At 38.3% G+C, this 27,932-nt stretch overlaps 1 protein-coding gene across 1 annotated transcript; it reads right to left on the reverse strand.

Moving 5' to 3' along the window:
• On the reverse strand, positions 1-27,827 carry LOC139722020 (serine/threonine-protein kinase Nek7-like). The gene is made up of 10 exons (XM_071633347.1): positions 27,392-27,827; positions 13,254-13,393; positions 11,718-11,860; positions 11,183-11,245; positions 10,021-10,131; positions 8,907-9,015; positions 7,811-8,013; positions 4,633-4,746; positions 3,697-3,807; positions 1-114 (listed from the first exon to the last, which is right to left on the reverse strand). The coding sequence occupies exons 2-10, from the start codon at positions 13,276-13,278 to the stop codon at positions 1-3; spliced, it is 993 nt and encodes a 330-aa protein (XP_071489448.1). The 5' UTR covers positions 13,279-13,393; positions 27,392-27,827.
• Between the last annotated feature and the right edge of the window lie 105 nt (positions 27,828-27,932).

Consider the following 27,932-nt stretch of genomic DNA (forward strand, 5'->3'; position numbering starts at 1 on the left):
CTAGCCGGATTGAACCTTCTGCATGTGCATTGTTCTTGCCACCTCCAGCACATAGGACACGTCCGGCCGCAGACTGGGGTCCGGGTGAATGCACATTGCCACCAGGTTCCGCAGCTGGAAGATAACAGGAGAGAAAGGGAATATGGGAAGAGTGTGTAAGTATCAAACATCTATAAATACAAAAGTCACTATTAAAATATATATATTTACATACTTTACAATGATGCATGCATTATCATTCATCATCCAAAATTGGGTAAAACATGATCCAATGGACAATCATGGTTGATTTTTCCAAATTAGCAACAGGTTTCACTTGCTTTCCTTCTTTCTTGCATCCGTAATGCAAGAGCTAAAAAAACAACAACGAAGGACAAGTCCTGTCATGCAAAGTAAGGACATATGATGACACTCACTGCCAATTAGCAAAAATGTCATCACTGACACAACAAGGAGGATCGAGGGAACTTGGTCCATCACGTGGCTGTTTTAAAGATAACATTCCACTGTGCGAAATTGGTGTAACGATTTATCTGTTTTTGAGGCCATTTCCTAGCACGTAAAATTGAGTAAAATATCCACTGCTGATTGCCATCATACTACCCAACAAAAAATTATTTAAAAAATTGAAAAACAGAAGCAAAGCCAAAAACATGTTTGTTTGGGTTTTTTTCCACTATTTTCCCATCCTGAAAACTCCTGACGTTGGTGAAGAATTCTCTGGTCGATTACAGGCTGACCATAGGTATTTGTTTGATACATTTATAAAATCGAACAACTTTTTTCCGTTTCATTTGTTTGGTTTTTTTTCAGAGGGTGGGGGGAAGATGGTGCTGGAATTGTTGCTATTTGGGAACCACTCAGATTATTTTGTGGATTTTGGTTTTGTAGGTTGTGACCACATGCAAGCTAGTAGGACAATATTGGGGGGGGGGGGGATGATTATTTATCCAATCACATGTGGGTGGAATCAGTTTTTATTTTTTCATTGCACCAACACTCACACTCCACATTCATATTGTGGCAAATAAGAGACCACAGTGAAAAGAAGCATAATGAATTTGGACTTATGATGTCGTATTCAGTTTCCTCTTACGAACAACAGCTTTAAAATGGGAGCAAGTGATAAATTGATTCCACACATTAAAACAACATGCATTTCATATTATAATAACTGTACGTTCATGCAGATTAGCACAAGATGAGTAAGATCTAGGGTGGATGAACACATTACCATGGAATGTTTTCATATATCAATCAACTAACGAATTACAGCTACCATGCGATGGGACTCTAGTCAATCAAAACAACACACAAAAAGTGTCAATATACCAGTTACATACAAATGAAAGAAAGGAAAATACTTTTTAAATGTTAGACCACCAGCTATACCAACACACACTTTAGAGAGACAGTATGGATGGAACAAGAAATTAGGCCTATGTTTTGTATTGGCAAGCTCCTGTAAAAGTGGATATTTTCGCATGACTAATATTTCACGCACGGCCGGGTAAGAAGAGTTTTGCTTGTTTTCAATTCCGCAGAATCAGGACATCAACTGATGGAACATATGGCAAGCAAAAATATTTGCCTACTTTTAATTTTGCGCTTGTTTCTGGTTGCGTGAAATGCGAATAAATTTCAACACCGCAAAAATTTCCATGTTTACAGTAAGCATGATGAAAAGGAAAAACAATAACAAACAGACAAAACAGTTTCAAAACTGTCTTTTGTTTTTAGGATCTCATAAAACAAGATACCAAGATACCGTAGTTTATTCATGGAAGTTAATCTAGGATGAGAAAATCTGAAGTTTTTAGTTAAAAATATCCTATCTCTGATGTGATTCTTTGTTCCAGAACAATTACACCAGTCCCACACACCTACATCCCTGTGACTTTTTATTATTATTTTTTATAGTAAGATGCAATACATTTTGTCTTCTTTCTAAGAATACTTTTGCATAGTCATGGGTTTTTAATAATAATATTAAGTAAATATTAAGTAAACTATGATTGAATTGAAAAAAAATTGAAAGTAAAAATTGAGAATTCATTCACTGTTTTTTATCTTTGATTCACATGGATTTTCTTTTTTTACATTTAAGTTCACCTATCACAGCTTTTGCAAAATCAATAAAATACAAGAACTGATGCTCTGCAATTTGCATTTTATCACATCAAGTCCATCCTTTATCGTTGTTTAGCAGCATAAAAGTGACAAAATTTCCCTTGGTACCAGCATTGCCTAGTCCCCTCAAGGTTTAACATGGTTTGTTTGTTGTCATCCTTTTTGGCAATTCTCTCCCAGAAAGCAAAACAAATGTTAAAAGGATGTGGTACATTGTCAATGATGGAAGGAAGCGGATTTGAGGGCAATTCACAAATTCAACGTAATTGCGTTGTTGATTCGGTCAAACAGGAAAAGAGACTAGTCTTACTCCCAGCCCCCCCTTTTTTTTACTTAAAGGCAAGAGAAGCAGGAAATACACTATCAAAAATCATGTATACATGTAGTCACAGTTAAGATGTTTTGGTACAAATACCTACTGGCAATTTATTGATTTAAAGTATTTTTCAACAATGGTATTTCATCACAATAGTAGTTGACAAAAGGTTCCTGGTAGATAAAACTGGAACAAACTTTGTGTTGACATTTGGTCATCCTACACAGCATCAAAATGGGATATAATGTAAACTTTGCAAAGTGGCTTTATTGATTGATCGTGGTTTGATTTGATCACATTCTTCCTTGAGTAAAATTGATGGCTCATGAATTGAACATCAGCCCTTCCTGAATCACATAAATTTGAAGGAACTCACTCTTTGCATGAAATTCATAAAAGCAGAATGCTATACGGAACTTCAATTGCCATCTCCCAAAACTTGTTCTAATGAGCTCCATGTGTTTCGTTTCTATTCTTTTTTTTTTCAGGGTTTGCTCCGATCAGTATTATTGTTAGACAACCTGCATGCCATACATTGTAGATACGAGTGTAGAAGAGTTGGAAAGACAAAAAACAGATTTGAAGTTAAAGAGTCGAAATTTCTTGGTTTTGAGGCTCACAGCTGAGTGTGTGTGACCAATAAAGTGAGTTCACAACAAACATAATTTCATGGATTTTCTCCTGCCAAAAATGGTGAATCTGCTTGATGTTTTTTTCTTTTGTTTTTAAACAGAACACAATAAATGTGAGTGAAAAGCATTATATGATATTTCTAAATCTAGTACTGTATGTGCCCACATTTCTGAGAGCTACCATTATAAGACTGTGTTTCATCCTCTTAAAGTATTCATCACTACCAATACATTAATGCTAATAGGCTTTCTCTCCTTAATGGTTTGGAGGTTGGGTTCTTTCCTCCGAAGACTCAATCTAAAAATGAAAACAGGTTCATTTTTCTGAACATTCACTAGTACGCACTTTTTTTCCCCACATTTTCGGATTAACAAACCTTCGGAATAATGAACCTTTTTTCACTTTCAGATTAACAAACCTTTGGACAAACAAACCTTCAGAATAACAAACATTTATTTCATGTTCAGACTAACAAACCTTCGGACTAATGCCACAAATGTTTGGATTAACAAGCCTTATTTCATCTCCAGTTTAACAAACTTCTAGGTATACAGAATTTGTGTGCTTCGGCAAAACAACCTTCTGAATAACGAACATCACCCGGTTTGGATACCTACCTCGTCTGAGTAGTGTGCGGGTAACGACGGGTATTCACACTTATCTATCTTCTGGCAGAGGGAGTACAAATCCAAGCCCTCTGCGTAAAAGGGGGAATGGAGAGCTGCCATCTACGTCACCAGCGATCCCCGGTGTCCCAAAACAAACACACACAAACATATGGACACCAAAGATGATGTGTAGAGCACATATAGTGTGTGTGCCGTTTGTACATAAACCACACAAAATTTATCATGTGGTTGAATTTTGGGGGTTAATTTTTTATGATTTTTTGTTTAATTATCCAACGCAATGAATGTTAGTTAAAAAAAATAGGGAAAATGATGACGTATGTTTGGCATTTATTCGTTTTGATGTTGGATTTCATTCATTTTTGCAGATTACATCATATTTTTTAATTTTCGTTTTGCACACGCATAAATTTGGGGATATTTTTGGTGTTTTTTTGTGTGAGTTTGGTGGATGAGGGAAGCCACACACAGCACAACACAGTGGAGACAGAGTGTGGGGAGGAAAGAAAAGGAGAGAAAGGGAAAGAAACACAGATAAAACACACTCAATTAGTGATGAATTATTAGAATAAGCACATCATAAATACATAGATATTTGTTCACACACAAGAGCAAGATGTGGAATCCCAGACAGAGACTCTGTTCAGGAACAAAAATTTGTCTGGCTTTTCAGAAGATGCCATCTGGTTTCGTTGTATATGGTTACATGTTACGAAATTGATGCATTTTGTCATTCTTACGCAAATCACTGTTACTCCTGAAATGTAGGAGGACTTGTTCTTAAACAGCAACATGCCTGGTGCATCCCCATCTTGCTCTTGGAATTATTCTTCCTATATGAAACATTTTCACACATCACGACCACAAAAGGACCGGCTAGGCTACGACTGCGCCAGCGACAAAGCTCACAGCAACCACCCCTACCTCCTCGGAATAGTGGTCAGCGGGAAGGGGCGGGTAATCGCACTTGTCAATCTTCTTGCAAAGTGCATAGAGGTTCATCTTGTCGCCGTAGAAAGGGGACTGGAGGGCCGCCATCTAGTGGGGAGGTATGGACAGGGCCAACGATTGGCCAGGTAGAGATCAAGCGGGGTAGGGGCAGACAGAAGAAGTAAGCAAGGAAACACATAGCCATGAGGATATATGCAACCTAAGATGTAGTGGATAGGGAAATCTATTCGAGGAGCATGACAAAACAAATAAAAAAGTTTGACAATTGGAGCATCCTACTCAACAGTTTGCTGAACAAGTAAGCTACGTGTATCACATAAAATCAGAGGTTTGATCCAAAGCAACTGGAAAACCATAATTTCACTAGAAATAATGGCATAAAAATATATAATATGTAGCTGAAGGACAAATAGGGACTTCTGCTGTTAGAAATCATTGTTTTAGCAAATAAAGATTAGACAACAGCACTCAATATTTACAAAGATACCAGTACACAAAATATTTGTATTCTTGTAATATTTAACTTCATGCTAAATATCCTAATGCAAGAGGGAGAGAGAAAGAAAAAAGTTATATTTCATACTGTACATCCACTACGAATATTTACCCCCAAAAAATTATTCTCAATCATGAAAATTAAATAAATAAGTGTAATACAACCTTTTGAAAGTTACAGGAAATACAAGGACTGAAAAATGGAGACACACACACACAAAACAAAAACACTCACTCATACAATATACATATACTTATTGCCATCATAGATGATGCACAGTTGACTACATTGGCTTTTTTATGTGAAATTAAAAATTCAACACTACACTGTTACAAGGGCATCAAGATAGCACAGATGAACATTGGACTATTGGTGTGTGTGTGTGTGTGCTTAAAAGCTATAGGATGCAGCAGCGGGATGCAACACAATGGTCCATACAGTCTGGGAATTTTTATCATAATGTCTAGAGTTCTGGTGTAGAACCGCAAATTCCTCTGTCGATTGGGAATTCTCAGACAAAGATTGCACAAAACACAGGGAAGGGGGTGACGAGACTTTTGTTTGTATTAACAGCATGATAGCAGATTGAATCACAGTCTAAACAGTTAGCCTTACGGTATCCTTCCTATTCACTTCCATTTTCTCCATACAGTGGCCATAGGGACACACAACACAAAACATTTTGTACAGAAAATGTCTCTTTTGTGCCTTCAAGTAAATTTTGGTTTTAGAAAAAAAAAATCCCCAAATTTACTGTCTGGTTGCTCCTTTCAAAGTCATGCACTTACATAAAAAGCTATGAAGTGCTGACAAACAAATTTGACATCCATATCGCATCATTTGTCGCAAGCAGCACATAAATCACTGTCAACTGAAAGACCATCATTCGTTACAATCAAAACATAAAGAAGAATATATAGATCTCAATAACACAATCAAAATTTGATATCAAGCTTACACCACCACCAAAAAAAAAGAATCTTTCTTAAAAACAACCTGAACAAACTAAGCAGAATTAAAATAAAAGAGGATGCAAATTTTGATATAAGCTTTGTAAAATCACAGCAAGCATCATATAATCACAACATATGACTGGGATAGACATCTGCAATTGCAAAAAGCAGATGAAAATTGTTCATTCTCGAATATCTTAAAAGTGACATATATAAATTTGATGGATAGCAAGCATGACATTCAATCTATGATAAATATAAAACCACTTATTTCAATTTCAGCATCCAGCCAAAATTTGCACTGGTGTCTCTCAGGCAATTATGTATTAGACATGCTGCAATTACAAACGATTCCAATCGATCTTTGCAGAAAAAAAAATAAAACAAAACAAAAAAAAAGAAAATAAAAAACAACCTCATCATGAATTCTTAATTTCGCAGGAGGTCAAAGAAAGCTTATGCATGGAATACCACCTGCCTTGCATCCGCCATTCTACCATTGTGTCAACGATGGTGCACCGCTTCCGTACAATACAATTCATTAACTATTCATTCACTGCCGGTTCCTTCCACACACAACACCAAAGCAAGCCCACTTGATCTATTTATGGCTTGGGTGTCTTGATAAAATTCATAATAAATAAACACTTGGCTCATTTGAAATTTTGACCAAAAAAAAAAAATCCCACCAAACTTTTTACCTCTGCATTTCAAAATATACCCACTTTGTGACAGCTATTTGAGTCTGTGTATCATGATGCATTCAACAAATTGATTCTCTCAACTTGTGTGGTCATCTCTACACCCCTCTTTGCTCTGCTATTTCACCCCAGGCATGAACAGATTTTGCAAAGTGGCTTTCCACCATTACGACAGCATGGCTTATTTCTTTTGGAAATCTCTCATCTCTGGGAAACTTACACAAATGTCACACTTGGACACAGAACACAAGAGAAAAAGAGACCGAAACTTTCATATGTGAAGTATCTCATGACACAGCATCACATGCTCAGTGGGAAGATTCCATATATGGCATCCATAGATTGCCTATCACATGTATCAGTGACTTTTAATTTTCGGTATTTTCCTACCACAAGAAATGCCACACACAGCTCTCGTCATCGATATGTTCAAAGCCACCATATCCTCAAGATTTCTTCCTTTTGCACATCGCTTTTTTTTTTCAGTACATCATGTGATAGAAAATTGATAAGGACTATGTGGTCCATTAGCTAGTTGTTTTCTTGTTTCTCGACTTCAGTCATAAAAAAACTGAGCAAAAGTGCCCCATGAATTTACCTTTGTGGAGAGTCAACTTGTCCCCTTGGCTCGACATAAACTGAAATGTAGAGCCATTTGAGCACTTCCCTCAAACTTTGTCCACCTCATTCCAGAAATAACCACAAACGTATTGCAAATCCAATGGCACATGCTAGAATTCTCACAAGATGTGACATACAGCATAGACGACCATACCATCAAACAACGACATGCAAACCTGAACATCCAAACTAATGCACATACTTTCTACTGATATTATTCTTTATTTCATTTCTATTTTGATACACTCAAATCTTAAAACCCAAAGCGCCCTTCTGGTTCTAAGCCAACGATATCTTCCATTCACACTCTCCTTTATCAAACCTTCAGATTTGTCTCATATTCCGTCACATTTTGTGTTTTAAGAACACTGCAGCCTCACCTCGTACAGTAGACAGCCCAGTGACCAGATGTCTGACTTGAAGTTGTAGCCGGTTTCGTGGATGCGCTCCGGCGACATGTAGTACGGGGTTCCGACGAGGGAGTGTGCAGCAGTGGTCTTTGAACTGAAGAAGCGGCTGAGGCCAAGGTCACCGAGCTTGACCCTTCCATCAGCGGTGATGAATACATTAGCCGGCTTTATGTCTGGTTTGGAAAAAAAAGAAGAAGCAGCAAATAGAGTGCACTCTCGTTATTATGAAGACGGTTATAACGAAATTCCGGTTACAGTGAAATAAAAATTCAGGCCGCAACATTATCGGCTCTATGTTTTGTTGATGTTTATTAGTTCGGTTATAACGAAATTTCGATATAACCAAAGAAATCTTTGGTATTAGTATGACCCTATTACAAGCCGCTTTAATTCACCGGATTATCTTGAATTGCAGACGTTTTTTGTATTTCTTCTTTTATTTTTCTTCGCTCTCTGTTCAATTCCGCACAGCTCACTGTTTCAAGGAACACAGTGCTGCACCAATGTTGCTACACAGGAGGACATTCCTAGGGTTGTATTTGCAAGTTGTAAAAGTATATCACATTTTGCTGTTTTTTTTTAAATACTGTATTCACATATTCCTTCTATCTCGTGACTATCTTGTGTTATTATGTGAGTTTTGCTTCGATGTTTGCAAGGCATGCAGACAATTTAGTTTTTAAAAAATGAATTTTAAAAAAAAAAACATGTGCAATTCAGCCTTGGTGGCTGCATGGATAGTTTTTACAATATACTGTATACGCAGATTTCGCGAGGATTTCATTTTTTGAAATTTCGCGAACCACATACTATTGCAAATATAAAAACACGCTAATATATTAACTCGGTTTCCAGTATGAATGTGACGTGCACGCATACAATTCTCCGTTCAGTACAGAACTGTACGTTCCACATTCGCAAATTTAACTACTCACGAAATTGTCGGACAGTCCCGATTCGTGAAAAATTAGACTCGCTAAATATATGGTGTACAGTGTGGCTCATTAATTGAAATTGATTCATACATTTGGAGCCACATTGCTCCATGCGGACTCTCTGGTCTCACCTCTATGCATCACCCTCTTATGGTGCATGTGCTCCAAGGCGCTGCAGAGCTGCACAAAGTACTTCCATATGGTTTTCTCCGGGATGAGTCTCTTCTGCTTCTTAAAATGCTAGAATGGAGATAGAGGAAAGAGGGTAGTAGTAGAAATAGAAATAGAGAGAGAGCACATTACAAAAAGCAACAAGAAAAGTTTGTCACATGGATGTCGACATGGATGTTAGCTTAATTCGCTTTCAGACGGATAAACACAAACTAGTGTCGCGATGACATTAAAATGATATCGTACATCGTACATTTAAGGGAAATCCAGCCGTGTGACGTCATGCTTCTTATCTGTGCTGATAATCAGTCATAGGACTACGTCCTGAAAGCAATATCACTGAAATCACAAGACATGTGACTATGTAGCTTTCACTCTGTAACATATCTACCATTAAAAAAAGAAGAAGAGGAAAACAAGAGAGTAAGGAAAGAAAAAAAATCTGCGAGATTAATCCTTGTAAAGTGAGAAACCTAATCCGTACATCCTTTTATCGCACATTCATCTCGAATATTCTATCCAGTTTATCGTCGAGTTGCCAATTTAGCACTCTCATTGACCTTTCAAGAAGATCCAATCCTTTACGGCCATTGTCTGTAGATTCTCATGATTGTTTTTAATGTTGTTGCTTCCACATGTGACTGAGAGGGTTGAAAGAAGACATTTCGATGAACCATCCCTGAACTTATGCGCTTCCCCTGTATTGAGAAAGCTCTATCCCCTTGCCAGGAAGCCACCAGAAATACCCACGATACGGGGGAGCCCGAGGATTAGGTGAGATGACGTCAAATTGACGTTTCGGAGAGGAATGCCTTGGGCACTTCCCTAATCCAATACATCCTACCTCACCCTCAACCCCAAACTGAACATCAACTGGGAATAATCAATTGATGTAGTCTCAAGCTCGTTTATCTATTCTGCGAATGCCACTGACCGTAAAAGTTTAATCTAACAGGGTAGATGAATTACAACTTGAATTATGCAATGTCTTCTTTTATCACGTGGTCCAACAAATGACACTAAACTCCATAATATCACAGTATACTCTTTGCAAAAAAGAGAATACTTCATTACCTTGATCATTCTCGACAAGTCACCAGCATCGGCTAATTCTAGTACAATGTTCAGCTCATTGTTCTCGATGAATGAGGCTAGGTACTTGATGACATGGTCGTGGTCCAAGGACTGTCACAAAACAAGAACAAAAACATCATCTGAATGCATTTCAATACATTTGCAACAATGTTCACAGCACGACTGCCTCTGCTGTAAAATTCAATCCCAAACTGAGTTTTCTCCCTCAGCATGACATTATCTTGTGGTATGAATCCTTCCATAAAAAGACAAGAACATACAGAACAGTTGAACACACAAACATTGAACACACACACACACACACACACACACACACACACATGCATGCACACAAACATACACATGCTCAAAGAGAATGCTTTGAAGGAAGTAAAAAAAATTCTCACCAATGTCCTTCAAGCACACAGATTATATGACAAATACAAGCAAAAATTGCAATTAAATAATAATGAAAATGATGTTCACAAGATCCTATCAAAGAGACTGTGAAAGGGCATGCTTTGCTGAGTTTAAAAGGATACATTCTTTCATTAATCATACATTGATCAATTACATAATTACTATGTATTTAGGACATGACATCATTTAATACTACTTGTATATACACAATGTAATTTTGCACGGCATAAAGGAACCTCAACCTTTCATGACACTTGATGGACACTTTCACTTTCTGTGGTAGGCAAAGAAGTTACTGCTCGGACGCTAGGAGAGGAGCCTTTTATAGCTAACGCAGTCTGAGCTTTGATATACCATGTGTGTCTGAATCGAGACTAATTGTGATACACCAAAGATCATGTCTGGAGGGGCCCCAGACTGCCTTTACTGGCTTGACTGAATGTTGTAGTTGATTACTTTTGTTTTGTATTGTTTTTCCTCTACCGCCACGGTAAATGACATGCAGATTTTCTTATGCAAACCTCTGCGAGAGAAATGCCACATGACACGATTCACCAATGAACGACTGGTACTTGTACAATGCATATGGTACAGTACACATACGCTCGCAGCTCGCTAGTAGATCCCTCATGCGATTGCCATCGTGAGTGATGCGCTTAGTCTACTTTCAAGGCACGAAGGCCATACCGAAAGGCTAGAAGGTGAGTTAAACTTGGGTGCAGTTCATGTACCACATATTTACCTTCAATAAATCTATTTCCTTTATACAGTCTGAACGTGCCTTGGCGTCCATCATTTCGAAGATCTACCAACAGAAGAAATGAAACAATGAAAACAGAGACTAAATGACAACAAATACAATCCAGCTCATTATAAAAGTGCCGGATATCATACACAGATCTCTGGCAGTCCAACAAGAACCCCCCCCCCCTCCAAAAAAAAAAATCATAAATAATGAATGTTCAATAATACAAACTAAGAACTTATGTTTGTCTTCACTGTCAAAGTGTGAGCAACTTACGGAGGAGGGGTGGGGGGCACTCCCAGATTTTCTGTGATGTCACATAGTAGTCCAGTTATTGAAGGGCAAAATGAAATAGATCAAATCTGATGAGATGGGAACACTGACACAATGAATGAAAGGCCATGAATTTATTTACCCTGTGAGTCACGATTCCAGGCTGAACTGAAGACATGCCTGCCCAAGGGACCTATTCATACCTTATACAAATCCTACAAAATTCTACCATGCTCAATCATGTATCGTTCACACGCACCTGCACTTTTTTGAGTGCTATAACCCTGTTGTTGAGAAGGCATCGCGCCTTGTACACCTCGCTGAACTGCCCCTTGCCGATTTTCTTCTCGATGTCGAAGTTTCCAAGGCACGAGTAGTAATCCGAGATCTCACCAGCGTGCTCTGAGACGAACACACACAGGAGGGAATGCATAGGCACAATTTTACAGCCAAATAAAGTAATCTTGAATATGTTCATTTACAATATAATACTCAATCAATGTAATGTATGCTAGTGACAAGCTTTAAAGGATTTCACATAGAATATATAATTATATACTTTGAAAAAGGTCAAAGGTCAACAAACGTATGTCAGAATTATCTCTGTGATACACCATTCTCTTGGCAAAGTCTTAGGCTTTCAAATAAATATAACTTATAATAGACAATAATAAACATGCAGTGAGATATTTCATATCATTTAGAGCAATATTGCTGTACCTTCAAGTGAGCCATAGGCCATTATACGTACAGAATCTTCAGTGGTTAAAGAGTTAATTATATCATTATGAAACAGCTCTCGCACTGATATATCAAGGTGAAGGACTTACATTGTACATGCAATGCAATTTAATCTCACCTAATGTCTTTTACATAGCCTTGTGCATACAGTGTAGACATACAGTTTCTCTCTTTCACAAATGAGCTAATTACATGATAGTAACCCACGTTTTAATTTCTCTTATACAAGGTGTGTACACTACAAGACAATGGAATCAATATCACCTTCGGCACTGCAACAAGATCAATAACACATGTACATACATGCAACGAGCGCATCATGAATTCAAGTACATGTGAGGCAAGGACACACAAGATACTAAGTATTTCAAGAGAATGATCGAATTGTACGCTGTGAACAGTCCAGCTGTGCTAAACATTTGTCAGCGATTCATTCCCCACCTCCCTTCTCTCTCACTATCAGAGAAAATGTTCACTGCAGCCATACAGTACACATCAATGAACAAACTAATTTGATTCTGCACAATGATTCAACTTGCATTTCTTTGTATGTGCTTACACACTGTATGGATATCATAGTACACATAGTCCGGTCACATACATGTATTTGGTGCATGTAGCTTCCCATAGGGTATAAGGAGAATGCATTGGATAATAGACATTCTATAATGCGTTCACTTTGCTGGTACAGTTTTTTTTTTTTTTTTTCAACAACAAGAAAGTGAAGACATACTGAAAACATAGTATGAAATTCATAGTAAATCTGGTATTCACTTCTTTTCATTTCTTTCACAGTTATTTCTATTTGCTCCATCTTACTCGGTTAACCATACATCTGTTGCTGTTGATTTTCACACAATGAATTCTATACCGCATCTGCAAGCAATATTGTCTTCTATGATACTTTTTGCAGTACTGCTACAGTACTAAATATATGCATACAACATGTATTCACATTTTATGCATAATGAATATAAAAAGAGATAAAGAGATGAATAGCAATGGGCTGTCAGTGTCAGTCTTTGAACACCAGGACGTTCTGGCTGTGACTTACGAATTGGGAGATCGTCGGCCATCATGACTCTATTGCTGAGTGACAATGCCTCTAGGAGAACCGCATGAATCTGTCGCTTGCTGAGGGCGCTATGAACAGAAGTCTGGCATTCACTCAACGAGACTTCCCCAGGCAATAATCTGCAAGAAAGAAAAAAGAAAAGAAAAATGAAAGGAAAATTGAAAGAGAAAGGTGACACATCAACTTGCAATTTGAGACAAATCAAAGAGTGAATATCATTGTGGTATTCTTCATACGCTATGCACTGAAAATTGATCACTTTATATGGTTATCTTATTAATGCTAGATTTCTTTGATTTGTTTTGTGACAACGATCAATGTTCATGGCAAAATGTATTGGGTGAAAAACATGAACCTATTTGACGAGGTAATTGAATCACCCTGCTCCTCTATATTAACTTTCTCCTTCCATCTTTTTATTCGGGACTCCCATGGCTGGAACTGCAGTGGGGCGGAAATTATCTGTGAATGCCGACTAGTTCAGCCTCATGAAGGCTATACACACACTCTCAGACCGACTGGTTAAACACTGATCAGACAATGACACGCAGCCAGGCACATTGGGGTCTGGAAACACTAAAGCTCAATTACTACAAGGTGTTCAGGAGTGTGTGAAAGTAGCACTTTTGTTTTCGCACAGACCATCTTTATTGCGGGAAGTTGCAGCGTGATATATACCGGTAGTTGTAAACACATAGCACTGGTATCAAAGGGTGCAGGGCCCTATTTTTTTTTAAAGAGTTATAATCGATTATATAGTTGATTTCTATCATAAGTCTATGGCAGCCTGTGTGGTAAGGGAATTTACAATTGATTATATCTTTTGATGAAAACGGGGCCCAGATCAAACAACATCAACACATTCATTTGCACATTACAAGTTTGTGATATGACATACTGTGCTGCAATACAATGCAATAATTTCCAGCATATTACCACTTTCTGCCAGGGAATGGTATGTCGAGTAATTGGTATCATTTAACAGCAACTACTTTAAAAACGTCTCTTCGGCCTTTCAGCCACATGTTCCTTTCTTTTGATATTGCTAGGCCATCTTTGCTTCACCTAAAGGATCGTGTTCATTCAATTAACACTCTGATGTCCAGAGTATTTAACTATCCTTCTGGCGACATGATTTGAATGCTGTGACATGGCTACCACATGGGTATTTTCACATGATGTGAAAATTTATAAGAACTGAATTTATCTTTCCTTTTAACGATATGGAAGTAAAAATCCTTGTTGCATCAGGACACAAACTGTAATAGAACTTGCTATATTCACAATATTACAACAAATCTTTTGCCATCCATAAAATGTGTGAACATGTATAGACGGCAAAATATAACTTGAGTGTGTTTTTGTGTATCAATCGTGTTAATCAAATGGAAAGCACAACATCAGAGGTTGTCAGTGGGCCTGGTAAAAGTGGTTTGGATACAAACTATAATAATATGACTTGCTATGTTCACAACATCACCACAAATCTTACATGGCCCACTGAATGTGTGAATACATGGAGAGCAAAAAATCATTAGAGTGTGCATTTTTGTGAGTGTCAAGCCCGTAAAATGCCAAGCACAACATCAGAGGTTATCAGTGGGCCTGGTTGAAAGGGTCAAATCCCGTTCAAGATCCAGGCAAGCACAGGCGGGAGGCACTTCACTCACTCACCAGCAAAGAGCTGAGCAAGGGCCAGTCCTGACGGTGAGCGAGCGACAGGAGCAATAACGATCCATTTGTAGATCATGGTTTGCATTACGCTAGGGAGGTGAGACGTGGGTCACCTCCCTGATTACGCTGAATTCAAGACATCGAAACAAACCTCACACCCGCAACGTAAACTGAAACCACAAGGGGCTAATTTCTGTCTTGCGAGATGGATGATGTGCTCTCTAGCAAATCTCTGCAGGATACTAGAACCATGGAGCTACAAATGTGTAGCTACATGTAGAACCACAAATATTGTCTGTGTGTGAGTGTGGTTATGTGTGGTTTGGTTTTCTGTTTTGCATCATTTGGTGTCCCAATCTTTGGCTTCACTCTGCAATGTATGGCACAACTTCAATGTTTGTTGTGAGAGACATGCTTATGTACAATGAGTGAACATATAAAATGAACTATTTACACAGTAATTACAGATACTAGAGTAATTTGTTGGAACTGTTCTCATGGGCAAAATACCCTGGTAATATTGTACATACACATGTACCATGGTAATTCACTTGGTACTGTTTCCATTTATGAAATACTGTGGTATTTCTGGTTTAACAAGTATTGCGCACGCACATACAATGTACATGTGTACCTCTAATGGGAAAAGACATGGAGAGTGTCAAGTCACAAAAATCTGTGGTATTTCATAACACGCTTCACACGAAAATCTTGCATACGTGTAATCTTCCCTGCATATTGTGCATTACCACCCTATATACCAAGGTATTTCATAAATTAGGTGATCTGAGTATCCTCTTGTTCTATGTGCATAAGTTACTTCACCATCAATGTGCATGCACCTAGTAACATGTTACTATCAAATGGAAATCATGTAGGCCAAGGCGAGCGTTATTTCAGTTGTTCTGCATCCCCCTGCAAGCACTTTTTTTTACTCTTTGGTGGATGAATGGACAGCGATACTCCACTTATATTTGGAGTTATGTCGCTTCAGGTCCGGGATTGAAAACAAATTTAGCCTGAGCTAAAGTTAGCCCGCTCTCGGAAGTACTGTAAAAGTGGACATTTTTGCGTTGTTGACATTTTCGCGCATTTCGCGCAATCCGAAACCAGCGTGAAAATAAAAGCACACAAATATTTTTGCTTGCCAAATATTCCAGTAGTTGATGTCTGGATTTGGCGGAATTAAAAACATGCGAAACTCTGCTTACCCAGCCAAGCGCAAAAAAATTAGTCGCACGAAAATATCCACTTTTACAGTCGTTCAAGTCCCCTTCAGGCTAACAACAGCAGAAATGGTGTCTCAATTTTAACTTGGACTAAAATTCAGTGACCCATGAACCAAATTTCACACAGAACTGAACTTGTAAGTAAAGTGTACATATATTGATAAACAATTTTCATGCTTTTGCAGGAAGCACAGCTGAGGGGTGGGTGATAAGACAACTACTCTGATCTCACATGCGACTCAGGTGGTAAAAAAATAGTATAAAATTACTTATTTCATTTTAGAAGTGAGCAATTCAAGGTCATACACAGTATAAAAGGGGTATCGCACAGACACACACACACACACACACACACATACACATACAGCTGTACACACACACAAACACATAATCTCTCTCTCTCTTCTTTTCCTTCACTACTCCCACCACTTTTCTTGTAAAGGAGTGATTAACATCATAACTTGCTCAGAAGAGAGAGAGCTGAGCAGGTTCTGAATTCATAATCCCCAGTCCCTCTGCCTCACTATTCACCGAGAGGCTCAAAAACTAATCACTGAGAGGTTCAAAAACTGTACAACTGTTTGGAAGAAAAACTGTCATCAGGCGTAAGTAACAAGATCTGCCATGGCATGCAAGATGACATAAAAGTTTAAAAAAAAAAATGTAACAAAAACACATGCTGGGGTTCTAGAAGATTTCCCCCGACTTGCTAGCTTGTAGAGGTCTCATCCAGTCTACGTCAAGCTAGCTTTACTCCCTGAAATCAGCGAGGTGAGGGGAGCTGATATGAACAGTTGACGTTACACTTTTGTATGAGATCGCACAAATTGATTGTGCATTCTAAATTGCATAGAGGGGGTGATTTAGGGGTGACGATATGATCCAGGTACCTGAATACAAGCAAAAGGGCAAGGCCAGCTACTGGTGCTTCGGGAGCTGTAAGGTGAAATGAAGAAGAAATTGCAATCATTGCATTCGCAAGCTAATATGAATAATAACATCCACAGCCTTGTGTGCTAGGACTACAAGCCCAAGCAAAAGGGGGGCGGTGGATCTTTACCATAACCAAAACCTTTTCGGCCACAATTGACAAAATTTAAGCTTAGAGGCCACTGGGCAAAGAAGCTTTCTGAAGGAATATAAAAGGGAAAACATTTGTGGTTTGAAATGTACCGAGCACCAGGATATGTACAGGATCGAGGATGATGTAGTGAAAATAGCTGATGTTATGTTCCAAATTTGAAGGGTACAGGGCTCTCCATGTGAGTGTCAACAAACTCAATCATTTCATCCCCCTGCCCCTCATTGTGATGGCAATCTTCAACTGTTACTTTGTGTTTCCCGTGCTTTGCAGGCATCTGGAATCAACTTCCATGGCAACCACAGCAATCAATTACACCGGAGTGTCGGGAGAGTCCTCCTTTTTCATTTTCTGGTACTCTACCTAACTGCAAACCTACGTAACACTGACCTAACATGCCAAGGTTGGCACACATCTTACTCTGGATCTTAATGCCAAGGTTGCTATTGGTGTTGAAGCAGATTGTGAGCTACAAGTAGAAACACTCTAGTATAATTTACAATATATTCTATAAACTTTCACAATGATTTGTTGGAAACATCATTCTAAAAGTGAAAACAAGGTTAAATTTAGGCACCATTTACAGTTAGGCACGCCAACCATCTCTCCTATTTTTATTTATTTTATTTTTTGAGGGGGGAGGGATTAAACAGTAGGAAACCAAAATAAAAATAGGAAATTAGCTCTTTCAATATTAAGCCTCAAGCAACATTTTATATTGTGTGTAATTTATATTATTAATCCAATTGCTTCAGCTACTCTAACTACACTGAGTAGATTTTGATACATTCTACAGATACAGATGCAGAGGATTCCCGTTATAACGAAGTCCTTGGGACTGGCAGTTTTCTTTCATTACATCGAAATTTTGTTATAACCAAACAAATAAACAGCAAAAATACAATGAGTAGATAATGTTGCAGCCTGAATTTTTACTTCATTGTAACCAGAATTTTGTTATAACCATGTTCATGATAACGGGAGTGCACTGAACATCGAAGAAAAAATATCCACACAAAGACAACTCATCTCACATCCTTTACAGTACTGCATTATGGGTTTGTTTGAATACATTCCTGATACCACAGCCTGGGTATGCACAATGGGAACTACATTGTATGGGTTGTACACCAAGTCATTAACATTTGATTATTAAATTGGACTCGCCTTGCACTCAAATTTATTCCAGAGGCTGTGACAATGACCTGTGTAATGAGCAATATACTTTCCCCCATTTATGTTTACTACAAACAGACAGGGTTAGGGACACATTTATCACAAAATACATGGGCAATTTAATAATTAATTTGTTTTTTCTATCAGGACTGTCATCCCACATTCCTACATGTGTTATTTTCTTTGGAAATATGCTCAGACTATACCGATGTAGAAGATGCTCTTTATCATGGATCTTGCAATGGAAGGACTTCAATTGCAAAGGCTTTACAAGTATAAACAGCACCAACAATATAAAATTGGGAAGGGTTTGCTTGTTGTTGCTTTTTGTCTAATATCCTTTCTCATACAGTCCTTTCCTGTAAGCAATGTTCAGCATTTAATTATGCTCAACGTTGGATACAAGAAACCTTGGGTATTTGTACAGCCACAGTTGATTTAGTGCAGGCCTGTGTCAGCTAATGAAATGCTTATGGTTGCCACAGCAACCACGGGGCTGTGCGAAGGGGAATGAACAGGGGCTGATGAATAGGCCTGCCCAGCAATAGGCAGGTACTCACAACATCACATGCCAAAGATTCAATAGTGGAGCCCTGTGTTTGCATTTCGTATGGAACCTCGATACGCACCACGGTAGAGTGGCAAAGGGCTAGTTCTGTTATGTGTGCACAGCAAAAAAAAAAGAAATCATTACCCCAGGGTACACGAAAGAATGTGAGATACATTGTACCTTAAAATCAAATATACCATAATATCATAAAAAGCCTACAGAATTGATTGAGATTACATAAATATACAATTGCATGTAATCAAGACACACGAAATACTACATGTGTATGATTTAGAAAAAAACAAAGACAAAATAGTTCATGCTAAAAATCTACAACTTTCTATTTGAGATAAATGATTCATTGAAAAAACTCACATTGGTTGATAGCCTTTGGCCTTGCAATGTGCACTACCCAATGATTAAAAGAACAAATGCACAAGCTGCAGAAAATATTTGTACATAATTGTACATTTAAAAAGTTGCATAAACACTACAGTGTACATTGTATGTGTAAAAAAATGCATGCTTGGCTGTTTACTGTAAATTTCACAATGTACGAAAGTACACTGTGTAGATCAATATCATCTTGCAAAACATTCACAATGCATAATTTTCATTAGGCTACACTCTGTATTCAACATCAGTGTTGCATCAATGGTGTGTTTATCAAACTTGATCTCATGTGACAATACAATCTTCCTTTTTCCATGAAAGAGAGAAAAGTGAGAGAAATCGGATATGAAACATGTTTATTCTGCGACAGCACTTTGGCACTTGTGTATCAGGCAATGGATTGTGAACAGCACTAAACTTGTAGTTTAAATGTGAATCATTCATTTTTGTAGTCAAAGAAAGCAAGTTAAAGGGACATATCAGGAAAAAAAATTCATTAATTCTGCAATGTTTACAACTGACTTTTCAAATGTGGACAGAGTAATACAAGGAAAATAAGAGTGGAGAACTTGGTGTTTCTCAACAATTTCTGTTCACATTTCAGAAGTGATCTGTCTGAATGTTTACTGCCAGTGCAAACAGTAGTGTTGGAAAACATACAAAATTCAATCACAGGCTAATTTTAATCCCCAACTCAGTAAATTGTTATTAAAAAGGTAAAAATGATGAGTCATGTCAGAGTAAATAATGAAAAACAAAGTCAAACAAATGTTTCGAAAATTCAAATGATTAGAGATCAACTTGGTATTTCATGGATTTAGATCACTGAGACAATGCCATCAGTATGAATTAAAATCACCTCGAATAGGCCCCATTCATTGTAAGATAACAATTATTATCATCTACATAGGACGTTTTTAGTCGCGCATTAACATGCATATTCTTGTCCGCTCAATTTTCACTGCGCAATACGAGAGCATATTTGAGCAAAATGCAATGGGGGTAGGCCAATGTATTAATTCCCCATTACAAGCAGGGCTGCACACTAACTCATTTTTTTCAACTGGTGTGACCTGTCCCTGTTGGACCACTGTCCAGTAGGTACCCAATTTTTCAATTTTTTTACTGGTCAGAACCTAAAATCTACAAATAAAAAAAAAAGGGGGGGGGGGAAGACTTGTCAGCTTGATGATGACACAACCATGGTCCTTACCATCTACATCTAGAGCAACGTACAAAATAATGTGTACATGAGTACATACACATGAATATGTCTCAATGAACAGTCGGTATACACATGACATACAATGCATTGCAGAGTAATCCTTGTGCAGGCATTCGTGCTTGTTCCATGGTTTGTGTTACAACCTGGAATGGCTTCTACATGACTCCATGGGCTGCAAATTCAGATATGCCGCAAGTTGCACATCCATGGATGTGCCTGATGTCTTTACATGGTGATGATTGATGATACATGGATGTAGAGATAGATGTTGTGATAGATAGATGGGATAGATCAAGTTTAATTTTCTTTTCCTGAAGCTAGACCTGTGAAATGTACAGTATATCCCAATTTGCAGCATGAAAGTACATGTATGAAAGTGAAACACTCTCAGTGAAAAAGAGATCATATAGGGTAGAGCACAGCCAGTAGACTGTGTCTAAAAACACTGTTCTGATATATCCTTGAACCATGGAAAGCATGCATTTTTTTAAAACAATGACAGTAATGGCAAAATGCTAATGATAGCGTCGGTTGTTTCTTAACATCACACTTTTTTTTTCTTCCCGACTGTGATCAAACTTTCTTCATCGCTATACGGTGTATACTACAATTCAACTGTACCAAAGTATTTATTTACCAGATAGACCTCTTCTTAGAAATCGCTCCCTGACATGACAATGTAATATTTCAAGGGCAACTGATTAGGAAGTTTCTGGATTCTTCCTGGCTACATAGAACGGAGGTTCCACAAATGAGGTCACGATGACATCAGGGACAGGGTGCCTATCAGATTTATTAGATTAGATTCAACAATTCCCAAAAGGACCAGGAAAAAAAAAAGATCAAAGTTTTATCCATCAGTCATGTCAACCATGTGTTGCTGGTGTGGAATTGTTGTTCCATAAAAATAATGAAGGTTATAAGGGAATATGCACTGACCTACAATGTGATATACTAGTAATGGACACTTTACATTGACTCTACAGACTAGTTTTATTATTGCCACACTGACACATTCTTGTTTCCTCTCCTATAGTAAAGCACCAAGAATGTTGGGAGAGAAAGTGTATAGATAGGGGCCCACAATTAAACTACATATAATTAGATTCCATTTTTTTTCCTTTTACATTCAATGCATTGCTTCCCTTTTCTTTTTCTGTTTTTCTGTATGATAATCAGGCTCTTTATCCACAATTATTTTGCATTCAAATTACTGGTCCTCTGTGCTTCAATACTTGAGGATCATGGATTATCTTGCTCTCTCACATGTGCCACAGGCATTTCATCGTGAGTGTCATGTTCCTATATAATCACATGTGTCTTTGTCTTTCCATCCCTTCTTCTTTGTCCTTGCTTTCAAACCAGGAGTTACAATGTAGAACATTGTAAAACTATCATTTCATTTCATTCAATGTTCTCTAACGGGTACTGTCACCGCAAGCAAGCTTTCAATCGATCTACTGTACAAGCTGAAATTTTCGCGGTGGTTTTATTTTCGCAAATTTCATGAATTGCCTTTGAACCACGAAAATAACAACACATGAAAATAACTATGGTCAGTTAGACCCTCACAACCGCGAAAATAACAACACGCGAAAATGTCCTCGAAGTAGCAATTCGCGAAAATATCTGCACGCGAAAATTTCAGCTCCTACAGTATATGCATATTCTTCTGTTGACCTCATTTGCATGCTTATTGTTTGATGGGAATGAATGCTGCTTAAAACTGAAACTCAGCTGGACTTTACATCTCTAACAGCTCCCCGCCATATCAATATGGATGTACAATAAATCACAGATATTGGTTAAAATTGGACAGCCTGTTGTATTATCACTGAAAGACTGATCAGTAAAACTTGCACTCGGTTGCATAATTGCATAACCAAAGCAAATTTTTACAATTGCCATTTTGAACCTACAGATCGCATTGTTTTTGTTGTTGTTGTTGTTTTTTCCCCCTGACCAGTATAACAATGTGGCTAATATATTAGGATGTACATAACTAATGGTCGAAATTAATTATGTTATCAATTGGTACATCATAATACATGTAGTTTCTGGGCAATAGCAATTATGTTTTGGAAGCTAAAAATTATATATATGACTGAGAGGCAAATTGGTTTTCAAAATAGACAACTAAGTAAATTTGAAAGGAAGCACTGGATAAATCTGCATGCCTCCTTGACATGACATTCTGGCCGTTACTTTTCTGTGGTACATGTATGTGATATTGATAGCATAATTCAATATGTTATATGTCAAATTTAAAAAAGCACAAACTTGTGTGCACCTGCTATTTTTTCCCTCTTTTTTGTCTGTTTTTGGTTTTTGGTATGTATAATTATGTACAATGATTATTGTTGTTTTTGTGAAAGGATGGAAATTAAAAAAAATGAAAGATTAAAAAAAAAATCATGTTTTGGACATTCAAAAGGGAAAAGAATTAAGAGGAACATGAAGTTGGAAAATGTGGTCATTTTTGTTGTGTACAGTACAATGTAGTGTATATGTAGCAAGAGCCATCATTCCTCACTGGATTGGATAGTGTACAGTTTGAGCCAAGGAGAACGGCAGCAGATCACTCAACTTTATAATCACGCCAGCAGTAGTGGGAAAGAAATCTGGGTCATGGGTCCCAGAAGGATCTGGCCTAAGGTACAGACTTCCTCTCGTCTAGGACAGGAGGAAGTGCATTTACGTGGGCCGTCTGTCAGATTTAGCCTGCATGAGAAGTGAGCCTGGGGAGGGTGAGAATCCATTTTGTTTTCTTTCTTCAACTCCCTTCCAGCAAAAGGTTGAGAGCCCTTTGTTAGGTCAGGAGTAAATGCTCATCAAACTTTTGTGCAAAGGTGGCATTGGGAACGACAATTAAAAGCAGGTGCCAAAGCTTCAGTATGACTTACATTGTATCTATTCAGGAATTTAGCTGCAAAGACTGAATTTATCTTGTTCCTTTCATGATTTTATCTCCCAATGGATGTGTTACGTGAAATGTCATTCTTTATCAAAATTGGTTTTTCCAGATATGATATAACAACAGAGAATAAGTAGCAGTTACATCGAAATTAGGTTGAAATTAAAAAGAAAACATTATAGAAAATTACGTTTTCATGGTTACAGTTACAACATTGTTTTCAACCACATAATATGTGCACTTTAAATATATCATCAAATTGCCTTGAGGTATACAGGCAAGTTGCCTTCGGATATATATACTAGTATATAACTTTAGGCTTAATGAGGTTGATGTTTCATTGGCATTGAGTGTGGATCAATACTGTACTACACTACACATTACATTGTACCTCCACTATTTCTATACTGTAGTTACCTAATCTGAAATTTCAGACCACAATGAGCTTCAAAGATAAAATACACATTTAGCATCCCTGCCAGCTCCGGTTTTGAAGCCACCTGCTTCTTTTTTTTCTATAGGAAAAATGAAAAAAAAAATTAACAAAAATAGAGAAAAATTATGGCTTTTTCAAAAAAAAAGAGAAATATTATTACTATTCTTTTTTTCTTTTCTTTCTTTCTTTCTTTCTTTTTTTTTTTTTGGGGGGGGGGGGGGTGGGGGGAGATTGACTTTATATACAGCATCAGAAATATCACACCATACATTTCCAATGCCTACATCAACTTTTTCATTTGTGTGGCCCACTCACAAACAGAAAAAAAAAACAAAAACAAAAACAACTAGAAATGTCGCTATGGCGACTGGTATGCCTCCGCCATAATGCATGGTTCTCCGAATAGGTCTATAGCACAATGTCTTGACAATGTGTGATAACAGCTTCACATAACTGGCAAAAAAATTACAATGACAGGTTTGTCACAAATGCATTGAGTGTTCACTATCCTTGAACAAGGTTTATTTGGATGAATGGCTATACTGTCTAAGAGTGCAGGTATTTGAGGATTTGAGGATTTTTGTACCCAACTTTTGACCCTCTTATAAGTTTAAAGAAGAAGTGAGATTTAGCACTTTCACTTGACATTTGACATTTTGACATTTGACCTTTAGGCGAGAAACTTCCAAGAGAATCTGTATTGGGTAATATGCATACACTAAGTTTCAAGAAAAAATCCTGCAGGCATTGCATTTATAGATAAGAGAGAAATAATGACATTTTTATGAGTTGACCTTGACCTTTCACCCCCTGACCTTTTACCTTTCACCCCTTAATTTCCTACATGATCACTGCCAGTCAGTACATGCATAAATACTAAGTTCCATGAAGATACCTTGAAATATTTGTGAGATATGGAGAAAAACGTGAAATTTTAACATTTTCACTTGACCTTTGACCCTTGACCTTTGACCTCATGACCCAAAGCTCTCTCTGGGGAATCTTTATTTGGTAGTTCATGTATACACCAAGTTTCAAGAAAATACCTCCAGGCATTGCATAAATACAGGGGAAATAGTGAAATTTTGAGCATTTGACCTTGACCTTTTGACCTTTGACCTTGATCATGTGCGCCCAAAAGTTGATAGGCACAACTTCGCCCACTCATACATTTACATGCCAAGTTTCATTAGGATACCTCTAACAGTTTTTTAGATATGCTGTCCACAAAATAACATTACGGACGGAAGGACGGACGGAAGGACGGACGGACGGACGGAAGGACGGACGGACGGACGGACAACCCGAAAACATAATGCCTCCGGCGACACTTCGTGGCGGAGGCATAAAAACAAGAACAGAAACAAACTAGCAGCAGGTTTTTTTTTTTATGTGTCAGGCAGTCATTTTGAAGAAAAAAAAATTAAAAAGGGCCTAATCCTTCCTTCTTTCAGCAGATGCAGGACAGTCGCAGCGGACGACTATAATTACATATAACTCCCCTGAAACTCACGAAATGTTGTCCATGCAACTGTCACTATTTGTCCCTTTCCTGCTGCAATTATTTCTTGTGTATGATTCTTGTTTACATCAAGAGAAAAGTAAAAAGATACATCCTTCTGCCAAAGTGAAAAATCTATACATACCGAGGGCGGTAGTGTGCTCACGCCACAGGTTGAATCTCAAGTATGTAATCCCAATCGCGGTGATAGATATGTACAAATTTTCCTTTTTTTGCCCGAGCTGTTAGAACCTGGAACCATCTAGTGTACAAGTTTTACTTGGACCTGTGGTCAAGATTGCCAACCCATTAACATTCAGATAGGCTGCTCTTTCAGTCATCCAAGTGATGCAGCCTCCTGTTGCATCACACATGCTCTAAGCAAAGAGGTATTTTTTTTTTACTTGTACTATGCACAGTCACTTTTATTGTCCATTAGTGATATTTAAAATCATCCTGTTCACTATGTCACCTCTCACTAATGCACAACACTCCTACCATCCCAGGATAGTTCAAAGGAGCTGCTGAAAAGGATTAATACTTTAAGGATCAAGGTTCAAGGTTCACATACACCTTGAACTTTGGCATGTACATGTACAGCATTGGGTTGAACCAAAATGACGGGTATGTGTTGAATTTTTTATATGAGAGAAAATAAGGGCGGCAGACCGGAAGGCACCTACTGGTGCTCAATCCAAAAATGGATACCTGCTGGTCCGACACAAAGGTCAGACCAGTAGGTATCCAGTTTTCTCATTTTTTACTAGTCCATTTCTGAAAAAGTTATTGCCCATTTTACTGGTCAGGGACCATAGGACCAGTGCCAGTGTGCAGCGTTGCCTAAGGCATGCATGCAAGGGGGTCTGAGGAAGGTGTATGATGAACACATGCAATTTCATGCTCAAGCTGCATGCTGGCGACTTGACGGTGGTACTCTCGTCGGGTCGCCAGATGAGATGGAAAATACCATGGCAAATGGCAAAATCATATGGTTTTTCCCTATGCATTTCTGAGTTGTTTCTATCACAAACTGCATGGAAGAAAAAGGTGAGAATTGTAATTTCTACAAGGCAAGATCATTAAAACTAAATAAAAGATGAATTACCAGTTTTATCTGTTAACTCTAATAATTAGAAAAAGTAGTGACTTCGTGGAAGTAACATTGCCACTTTTCTTCCATAGAAGTGTAACATTACAGGATACCATACCATACGCTAAATTGCCCCGCCAGTACACGTGAACAGTTGGGTTTTAAAACTTAAGTTTTTATATCCCATCATTCAATGTACAAATCACAACAGCGAGGGCTCCGCAAATTCAAAGACCAAATGGTTGCAAAAAGAGTTTCTGAGCGCACTCGGTTACCCGCTATTTTGTACGTGTGAATGCGGCTATTTATTCATCAGCCGAAATTGCTAGATAATCACATTTGTTGAGTTGGAAAATTATTTCCTGGAAAAGGTCTGATCTAACAAAGATAAGGGCAAAATCGTGAAATAGGCCCCACCGCAGTGCGCGTGCACCCGTGCGATGCTATGCTGTGGAAATCGGCCCCACCGCCGTATGCATCTCGCGTAAACGCCGTTTGGTGGGGCCGTATTCACGAGTATTATACTGTGGAAGAAAGCCCCACCGCCGTGCTTATCTACCGATGAACGCCACACGGTGGGGCTGAATTCACGAGTATAAACAGGCGAGCCGCCGTAGTATTTGTACGGATACGCAGTGGTGGGGCCTATTTCACGAGTATGCCAAGATAAGAAAGTTAGATTCTCACTCAGGAAACGTTTAACCGTACGTTAACAGTTAACATGCTAGACATTTTATTAGTGTAACAATAGTTAGATTTTACAACTAAAGTTTAACCTTAGGGTTTCTATAAAACATGTCTATGTTTAGATCATGATGATGATTGATGAGCAAGGCAAACTGACTTACACGCACAGCCACAGGCACAGGGCAGAGTTTCAATATCGGGCTCGGAACGGGCAGAAGTGTCCGTGTCGAAATCTAATAATTTTGTCACCTGCTATCGAACAGGTGCTCTGTGAAGTGGGCCGCTGATTGGGATCGACCTCGTAGTCGTACAGTACAGAAAGATGTGACGGATGCCTCTCCTCTGATAGTGATATCGTCTGTGCAGTGGAAGCGAAGCTGGATTCAGCAGACAGCAGCGGCGGCAGACGGGTGGTGGGATGGTGGGATCTGGCTTGCAGATAACATCTGAAGGGAGTGAATCTGAGCCCTAATTGACAGCTAGCTCCCAAGCTCCGCAAAAGACTCGTGACAAATTTAACGTTAGGTCGGTCGGCCTTGCCGAACTTTGCTTGTTTTTATGTCACTACCACAGGCTGCTTCAGACATATCTCCTCCGGCGGCGTCCCAGTATACGTTCGTTTGAGTAGCACACGCACACAGTTGGTACATACAACACAGCGCAGCGCTGGTATCGCCACTCACGCTAATTATGTACAGCATA

The sequence above is a fragment of the Diadema antillarum genome, unplaced genomic scaffold (genome assembly GCF_040938485.1).
Source record: "Diadema antillarum isolate AM-2024a unplaced genomic scaffold, OU_Dant_1.0 scf00000155, whole genome shotgun sequence".
NCBI lineage: Eukaryota > Metazoa > Echinodermata > Echinoidea > Diadematoida > Diadematidae > Diadema > Diadema antillarum.

Coding starts and splice junctions, on each gene's coding strand:
- LOC139722020 (XM_071633347.1), bottom strand. CDS start 13,278: ATGATGGCCGACGATCTCCCAATTC. Junction 8,014..8,906: donor TAAGAGGGTGATGCATAGAG/GTGAGACCAGAG, acceptor TTTCCAAACCAG/ACATAAAGCCGGCTAATGTA. Junction 4,747..7,810: donor TGGGCTGTCTACTGTACGAG/GTGAGGCTGCAG, acceptor CCTCCCCACTAG/ATGGCGGCCCTCCAGTCCCC.